Here is a 9,654-nt window from a genome sequence, read left to right as displayed (position 1 = left end):
TGTCGGGGTTGTAAATTTAAAATATGTTTTCGATGCAGTCCTAGTGTGAAATTATAGGGATACCGTGGCTTTTGCTTATATACATTGCATTGCAAGTCATACATGCAGTCTCCTATGAATGTGTCCGAAATTTTTCGTTATACCCAATCACAAGACTTCTTGAAGTGTTTGTCTTTCTTAGTGGAGGCAAAACTTTCAATAAAAGCTTTCTGAGACTTGGGTAAAGATTTGCCGCACGGTCCAGTCTACCTCCCGCACGGTCCAGTCTACCTCCCGCACGGTCCATTCTGCCTCCCGCACGGTCCATTCTGCCTCCCGCATGGCCCAGTCTATCCATTCATCTCTGGATGTGCTGGTGGACTGTGGTAGATCACTATCCCGTCCGATGTTAAGCTTCTCTCTGATGCTCGGCCTGCAGAGGCCTCATTGTCGTAGTGGAATGCCTTGATCGGCAAGTTCCACCAATTCTTAGCCAACTTGACGAAGTGGTCAATGGCAAATTGGCATTCTGGCTTATACTCGTGGGTCATCAGCCAGTGAAATCTGATACCATCGATGTAAAAGTGCGATATCCAGTGATGCTTATTGTAAGCTTTCGGCAGGTGAATTAGATCAAAATGCACTCTTCCAAGACGTCCGAATGTACGTCCAATTGGCCTTCTAGACACTTGGCGGTTTGACCTTCCTAGCTGACATGTCTCGCATATCTCGCTAGCCTTATCCGCTTTTCCAATGCTTACTCCGTCGACCATTTCCGGCACTTGCTGGACTACTCTGTCATTGACATGACCTAGTCGTCAGTGCCACATTTCGGCTGAGGCGGTTTTATGTTGTGGGGTCGAGGATGATCTGACGGCATTTGTCGTACCAATTGCCTCATACGGCTGATCAAAGACCCATAAGCCGATATGATGCCATAGACGGAGGCTGACGATCGGTATTGCTTCATGATCCTGGATATACCCTTTAGACTCTGACCAGGTGCCTCCCTTTTCTCTCAGACGGGCGTATGACACGAGATTCACATGGAAGCCAGGTGCATAGCATGCATTGCTTAGGGTGATAGTCTTTTCTTCTCTCGTTATCGGGTCCACGCCGGTGAGTTTCACGGTGCCGCGACCTTTAACAGCTGTCTTGCCATCTCCCGTGGCTAGCATCTCATTGCACGGAGTGAGATTGATGAATCTGCTCTCCTCATTACAGACATGGACACCCGATCCAGTATCGAGGATCCATCGGTTTCGGAGTGATGCTACTGCCGGTCCGATTGCTTGGCTTGAAAACGCCATATTTCCGAAGTGTAGCGGTTGTATAGCATTAGACGGCTTTGGAGTCGCCTTTTCAATGGCTTCATAGATCCATTTCTTCCACGCTAGGTCTGATGCTAGCGCCTTCTCGACCCTCTGTACGGCCTCCTGTTTAGGCACGTATCCATTTGGTCTGATTGCTTCATTGAGAATGTAGCATGTCGTCGGATGATGGCGGGGATGCTTATTTCCACAAGGGCAGGGTCTCTTTTCGAACGGCATGTTTTTGACCTCCTTTTTTGCTTCCTGATGGCCTTGCCAGGTAGAGAAAGACCCTTTTAATGGTGCTGATTCCGGTGCTAATGCATTTGGTCCGATCTCTCGATACATTGCCCTGAAGGACTCAATCAGATCTCGAGTATCAACCGATCCACCATTCATCACGATCTCCTGATATTTTGCTTGCCACCAGATTGGCAAGATTTCCTTTGTGGCTTGTAGAAAGTCATTATTCGCACTTGCAGCCTCGCTCAAATTGAGGCTCACTGCTTGCTCACGCATTTCATCCCAGGAAATCAGCCATTTTTCGACATCTCCGATGGGTTTTTGGGTAGCGAAAGCTCTCCATTTCATGCGAATTTCTTCCTTATACGCGTGGGATCTAGCAAAGCGCTTGCTTAGATACACCAAGCGTTCGTACGGAGTCTCATACTCTAGTACAACGTCTCGCAAGGATGCGTCTAGGTAGGTGATGATATACTCATTCACCTCGTTCAGACCCTTCCGCTGCTTTTCCCAGCGATTCGCCTTAATCTTGTAGACCTCAAGAAGGTCTCTCCATTCTTTCTTTTCTTCCTGATCTCCCGATTGAGGGTATTCAGGCTCAATTGGCTCCGATAAAGGTATCGGATGTGATGTTGTATCTGGGTTACAGAGATCCCAGACTGTTCTTTGCACTGCGAATGCCTTCACTCGCTTATGCCAGGCTCGCCATTGGGACGAGTCTTTCAATTTATCGCTTCTAAGGGCGGAGAGTATCGATGCTGACTCCATTGCTGCTTCCTCTCTTGGACGCAGGTGATTTCGGAGGTATTTGGTCGAATTGAGGGTGTTCGGAGGATTCAGGGGTATTCGGATTTTCCGCTTTTAGGGGTCTTATTCAGCTTGTGAATAGCTTCAATTGCTGGAAGCAGTCCTATTCTTGGCGATCCGGGCTCATAACTCTCAAAAGCCGTACTTCATCCGACCAATAAGATCTCGATGACTCTGTCTTTTATTACTACCAATTTCAAGCTATTTATGCTATTCACTAATGACCAATCCGCGTATTCGGAGTATCCATTTCTCCGGTTCTCTTCCAGTATTCATGAACTTGCATTGACTAGACCTCCGCACCGGCCCACAAAGCCCATAGCCCAACCCACCCCAGCCCATAAATGGGGCGGGTTTTGGGCCTGGCATTAGGCCCACTGGTAGGCTATGGGCCTAAGGTAGAAGCCCAATATGGTTTAATGGGCCCCCAAATGGGCCCCAAACATTGCAAACATGCCAATTCTTGGCATTTGCATAAGTTATGTAGACCTTCCTAGTAATTTTGAGTATTACAATTACCACCTGAGGCCCCTAATTGACTGAGATCTCATGGAAATCGACGCAATTCACTGATTTATGAGATTGATGAGATTAACTGATGAGATCAACTGATGAGATCGATTGATTAGATCCCAAGAGGTAAAACTATCTACATGCTAATAATGCTCATACAAATTATCCTCAACATGCCTCCTCTTCCTCCCTGATGTCCGCACTTGAGACGGTGCCGCATGAGACGGTGCCGCATGAGACGGTGCCGCATGAGACGGTGCCGCAGCGATAGTAGCATCGTCATCGTCATCGTCAACATCTATCAGATCACCGGATCTATCACCCTGCTCTTCAGCATCACTGATCGCATCAACGTCGACGACAGCTAGCACCTCAGCTGGCTCCTCGGCATCATCACCTGGCTTTTGAGCCGCCTGAGCCTCCTCCACCAGGATCTGAATCTCATCAGAGCCAAAGAACTGCTCAAATTCCTTCGCCTCTTGCACTTCAAGATCAAACCTTGACGTACAGAGGCACAACATCAGCTCTTCGATAGTTTGCGCCTTCAAAGAGCCCCGGCGATAGTGGCAGATATCGCGTGCAGTGTTAAACAGACGTTCAACTCCAGCACCTGTGGCTGGAATTGCAAGGTAATCTCTTGCAAGTGCGGCAATAGCAGGGAAGCGATATTGATTCTCTCTCCAAAAGGAGAGCGGCTCATCAGATATAGTTAAACCTGTAAGAAATTAGTATCATGAAGATAGGGATGGGTTTTCGGCCGAAAAACCATCTCTCAAGAAAGAATAAACATAGAGATTAACTTACTGCCGTCGAGATACTGCGTCATCTCATCATCTTTAGTCGGGCCTAGCGTTGCTTTACCAGCTTTGCCTTTGCGTTTGGAGAGAGACTTCGGGGGAGCCATCAGGCCAAGAAGGAAGGATCTTGGCATCGATCCAGAGGAAGACACTTGCGGGCTATTTAAAGTAGTAAGACGCTCCTGGATAGGAGTAAGTGCCTCACGGAAAGCCACTCGATACTGCTCACGGATCTCTTTGGCATCCTCCCAGTCATCAGATAAAAAGAACTGGAATCTACTATCCGGCGATAGCATCGTACAAACCGCATAGATATGCCCGCGCATATGATCCGTCTTCTTATAGTACTCCGACAGTTTTGAATGGCTTGCTCCGAGGGAGGTAAGCATCTGCTGTTTCCATGGAACACGTTTTCGTTGTAGCTGCGACTTGCACTTCTCAAGGTGTTCAAAGAGCTGGTTATAGATCCTGAAGACAAGAAACGACGTCGCCTCTCGTGTCTTCGAAAGGGCGAGCGTAAAGTCAAAGAATGGCCTTGTGAGATAGATCAGATAGTCAATTTGGCGCCATTGTTCATCATCAAGTTCGAATTCTGTACAGTTGAACTGACGACAGTATTCATTGATAGCAGTACGGAGTCTCTTCGCCCGGCGTAGCATCAGAAACGTTGAATTCCATCGAGTTTTGACGTCCTGGATCGGCATAAGTCCTTGCCCTGGAACTTTGCCTTGGCCTTTGTCGAGGTCGTGTTGGACTTTGAGGAAGTGATCTCGACGCTGAGGGCTCCCGCGGATATAAACAGCAAGAGATCGTATCCTCTTTAAGGTATGCGCAATGTCCCGTTTCTTAGACCTGGCCTCCGCATTCGCCTTAGCAAGGCTAATCTGTTGTTCCTCTGTCCAGACAGTCTCGGCTTGTTCATTCTTTGGGCATGCTTTAAGTCGGTGAAGTAGTTGGTTCAGACTTAATTGGATGACATGAGCGAGACAGGGGACCCGGATGACGTTAAAACCAGTAGCCGAAAGCCGAAGGCTCTTGTTGTAAAGACTGTTGTAGTGCCTTAACCAGAGTCTCATTATTCGATGCGTTATCGGTGGTTATTCCAAAGACTCGGCCCTTAATGCCATGTTCGGTAAGCGTCTCCATCAGAATAGCACTTAGGTTTGCACCTGTATGCGAACTATGAAGGGGTTTAAAGCCGAGTAGCACCTCACGGTAGACCCATTCGGCATCGATGAAATAGCCAGTAATAGCCATAAATGCCTGCTGAAATGGAGATGTCCAACAGTCTAACGCAATCGAGATCTTTGCATGTTCTGGAAGCATTCTGAGTGTATCATGCTGTCGTTCTTTAACACGGCCAGACAGGCGACGTCGAATTGTATCAGCGGAGGGCACGATCGGAGGGCTTAGGGCGGATTGTGCCTAGATTCAAGACTTAAGATTTAGTTAGGTGACGAGGAAAATAGAGGCTGATTGGTAAAGACGGCGGATTTGGAGGATTTGGGGGATTTGACGCCTACGGACTGGCGTCTGACGGACTTACCTCTGCGATGAGCTCACGAAATGCTGGATTTTCAACGATTTGGAATGGAAGCCGGTTAGTAGTAATAAACTCCAAGATTTTACTCTCAAAACCTTCTTGCGAGAATGTCTGGCTATGACTACCCTGATCATGATGCTAGTTAGTAGGGTCTAGTAGAGCTAGGTATGATAGTATACCGTTTGAAGGAACCTCGTCAATTCAGCCCTCTGCCGGCGTCCACTTGTAGCCTTTTGGCAGGCTGAGGTCTGAAGATGACGGGTAATTGTTGTCGTGCCATGACGACCAACCCTCCCATTGGCATCCTTCTTAGTAGTATAAGGGTGCTCAAGAATTGCATCGCAACGCTTACACAAGACCTTTGGGTTTCCAGTCGCCGTATGGGCCACTTGCTCAAACTGTTTCCAGGTCTCCGAAGCGGAGCCATGCTGTGACTCCCAAGCGATCTTGTTTCTAGATCCATAGTCAGTCTCCAACCACCAGTTGACCCAATCAGTGTGATTCATCGCGTCGTAAAGGAAAAACTGGCCTCCTCTCCTACCAGGACCGACACGTTGGAAGCGTTCAAGGGGATCTAGGGCGATAGACGAAGGAACAGACGGCTCAACGAACGAGAAGCTATCAACCTGCCGAGAGGTGGACGGAGTAGCTGGGCAAAGAGAAGGCGTAGCAATTGACGAATTGTCGGGCTCAGTGTCGAACAGGCCCAACTGGGAGGATCTAAACTCCTGGCTTTGCGACATGATCAGGATGACAACTTGATAGTAGGTTCAAAATTGGATGAAGGGCTTCAGGGGAATAGCTTCAGGAGGAAGAAATCGACATACCTTCTTAGTGAGAGAACTGTCGACGTATCGACGCCGTAGCAAACAGATATTGTAAACAGAGATCACCGTAGCAGTCGACATTAAAACGGAATATCTTGATTCTAGCATCTGATTGGCTAGATCATGCATATGCAGTGAATTCAGCCCATCCAAAGCCCAAGAAAAGTCCATGGATAACCCATCTCCCCGCCCATTTTACAATTTGTTCGCCCAAAACATCTCACCCCATGGCTCATGAGATATCTTCAAACCTCTCATATCTCTGTAATCCCCAGAATATTACGTTCCTGTGAAGACAGACGTTAAGTCTGAGAGATTGGCTATCTTTTGGTATAAATTTCAACTCTATAAACCTATAATTCATAGATTTGACCCTTGAATCTACAGTTCAACAGAAACATGCACCTACTTCTAATTATATGAGATATATATCTCTACATGTTGACACTTTGGAACTCTCTAAGTACTAGAATACTACGAAAACTTGGTGAAATTGGATTGTTTTTTGGATGACGCCGGTAAACTATAGTGCCTACTGTAGCTGGCTTCATCTACGACCTTAATTACTATGTCGTCGCCGTTGGATCTTGAGATCTTGATTCTTGGGGGAGTTGAACCCCGGATTGGGAGTTGAAATACTAGATCAGGCCTGGTAAAACGTCGGGCCGATGTATGCCTTGTAAAGGCTTACAGACTGGAACATGCGTAAAAAACAGGCATTAATCAGCGGTTTTATGAGCGCCAAGATCGTAGTTATGCATAGAAATGGGCTATATTGGGGGCCTCATGGGCCCCCACTCATGGGCTATGGGTTGGGGCGGGCTATAGAGGTTAGGCCCACAGCCCACTGCTGGTTGGGCTATGGGCCTAAAGGTCGGGCCCATTTATGGGCTTTGCGGAGGTCTAGCATTGACAATTTATAACTGCCTCAGGCAGAGATTCTGTCTAGGTCACATTGAAAACTGCTGGATTCTCCCTTTCCTCTGTGGGTTTATGATCTAGTCTAGTCAGCTATCTATAAGTGAAAGCTAGAAGAGCTAGTAACCTAAGAAGAACGCAGTGCGCTTCCCTACTCTCATAAAACCCCTTTCTAACCTAGTGAAACCCCCAAATGAACCTTCTATCAGGGATCAGCATTATCCTGGGCCAACTGGAACAGACGCTGCAGATGATGAGGACGACGAAAGCACGCAAATGACGTGGCCAGACACGGCAGACGAAGTCAAGGCCTTACCTCGTGCTAGCACTCCCACTCCAGAGAGACGCTCTCAAAGGCCAAGGAAAATCTCATATGCCGATATACTCGCGCAGTCGAAAAATAACAACTGTTAGCGAGTTTAACTGATTTCTTAGTTGCTTTCTTCGATTTCATTTATTAGTCATCTGATCTTTCCTCTCATTGGTCAATCTTAACTAAAACGCAACTCAAATATCATCCACACATTTTAATGTCTTTTTTCACCTCTCCGTCTCCCCTTTCCAGTTCTTCGTTTCAGGGCCGATGCGCGCAACGCGCGCGTCTTCCAGTTTGATACTGTTTATGCAAGACAAAACAGCTTGACAGGGGTCTTAAGGCCGTTAATCCAATCTAGCCTAGCGTACTTTGATATAGGGTTTGGGAAACAATCTACGTGTGCAAGAAGGGGGAATCTAATTTCGAATTCGGCAGCACAAATGGGGTGCTTGAAGTCGAATACATCTGGTCCAGGAAGGCTCGCTTGATCGTTGCTTTCAGACCAAGATTGAGCAGGTTTGACGGCCATGGAAAGTTCAGCTGATGCACACTCCAGCAAATAGTTCAGTACACAGGTTAGAGCCTGGCGAAGATTGGTCTGGAAGATGGGAGATTTTGGAGGTTCGTGGTTAATGAAGTCCGGCAGAGCTTTTTCAAGTACAATAGAGAGATGCGACCCTTCACTGGCTTTACTTTGTTTTTGTCCCGTTCCTCTCTTATATACTTGGGTATCCCGCCTGGACGACCTTATCCCGGACCATACTGGCGCTCTCCTTACTTTCCATTCTCCATCTCTCGGCTTCTCTACCAGGCGATCTAACAGCCAACCGCTCAAAGCGGAAAGGACTAGATGCAAAATAGGGGTTCAGGGGAGGGGAAACAACCAACGTGGAATCAAGAAAATGCCGAGAATCGCCGGATTATCGACTTCACTCTCCGTTGTCTCAGCCATGCCACCGTAAATCGGCGGCTGAGGTTCAGTGTCTACCACGAAGACAGAAGTCAGATCCCGCCACAAAAGTCAATTCCAGCTAGAACGTACAGGCCGCTAATGAATAGGCTACCAAAGCTGCTTCGGTTAAACTATTCATGTAATATCAACATGCCTCGTGCATGGGCCCCCCGCCCCAAAATGCTTTGAAAAGCTTGTCCGAGCTGACAAACAAAGTTCAGGCAACCATGCGGCGAAGCGCCATGTGGAGAGTTCAAGTACACTGAATGGAGAGGGGCTGAAGGCAGATGGTGCAGCGTAGCGGATGTCAGGCTGGCCAGGGATTGGCGCGTAAATTGAGTTTTGCTCCCTTTGAGTTTTGCTCCCACATTATTGAGAAACATAATCGTTGTGATGGAGAGTAATAGCTCTCTAAGCCGTAAGCACAGCCTTCTATATGATGACTGGGAGGGCGGAGGGCTGCTGCATACGAAAGGGCTAGGGTAAACTGGCAACCCGGGACTAATTGACTACCAGGCGATCTTGCCAGATTGCCAGATCTACTGTCATGGATTTTAGTCTTGCAACCTATTGGTTGATATAATACACTAACTGAAACCACGCTAATTGTGCTGACCTTCGAACTGAGTCCAGACACTATACGGAGTAGAGGCAGAATATTTATCGATACTCGGCTCTATTTTCTAGAGATATGATACGAGCGAGCTTCTTCAATTGCCGGGTAGGATGGTCTCCACAATAGACCACTGCCTGACTATCGGTAACTGAAGTAAAGTTCAGCGCTAACCCCAGAGAGCTTCCGTAGCCGCTCTTTTAGGAATACAGTTCCCAGCTATTGTGGGGTCGCAAACCTTGGCGCCGTATAGTAATAGTCCTCAACTTAGTTTTGGAAGTCAACAAGCCCAAAGGCCTACGGGTCCAAAACTTACTCCTCTACGACAGACTTTTAGTGGCTCTCCGGGTCGCACCCACACGTCTTGTGACATATATTGTATCACTCGCTTTGGAGCTGAAGCATGAAATTACAAGAGAATGCCCTTTTGCCGCCGTGACGGCCTTGACGGTGCTGGGTTTTACGCAGATTGGGTAAGTATATGGGCGTTTGCTTGTAATACTTAATGGGCGTGACTTACCAGATATAGGTTTGACAATGGCCTTATGGGAGGCCTCGTGAACCTAAGTGCCTTCAATGATACGTTCAACTCACTCACCACTACCATGGTTGGCCTTATTGTTTCTATCATGCAGATTGTCATTTTTGGGTAGCCTTCCGCAAAATGCCCCTGAGTCACCCCAAAAAGTCTCCGAAAAAACACCTTTTTGCATAAAATCCAGGCGTTGGCGTGTATAAATCTGCTAAATAATAAGATATAATCCTGTTTTTTACACTTGTGTTGATTCTGCTGTTAGAGTACTATATGATCCTGCTTGAAGGTATTCGTAATTTGA

General features: G+C 47.3%; 1 protein-coding gene across 1 annotated transcript; it reads right to left on the bottom strand.

The window, feature by feature from the left end:
- Nucleotides 1–797: 797 nt before the first annotated feature.
- Nucleotides 798–2,300, bottom strand: N7446_010851 (uncharacterized protein; the record flags this gene model as incomplete). The annotated part of the gene is made up of 1 exon (XM_058519594.1): nt 798–2,300. One exon carries the CDS (start codon nt 2,298–2,300, stop codon nt 798–800), a length of 1,503 nt encoding a protein of 500 aa, XP_058368432.1.
- Nucleotides 2,301–9,654: the final 7,354 nt, after the last annotated feature.

Source organism: Penicillium canescens, assembly GCF_028828765.1.
Source record: "Penicillium canescens strain IBT 15451 chromosome Unknown utg000007l_segment0_segment0, whole genome shotgun sequence".
NCBI lineage: Eukaryota > Fungi > Ascomycota > Eurotiomycetes > Eurotiales > Aspergillaceae > Penicillium > Penicillium canescens.
This window is presented reverse-complemented; position numbering and strand designations above follow the sequence as displayed.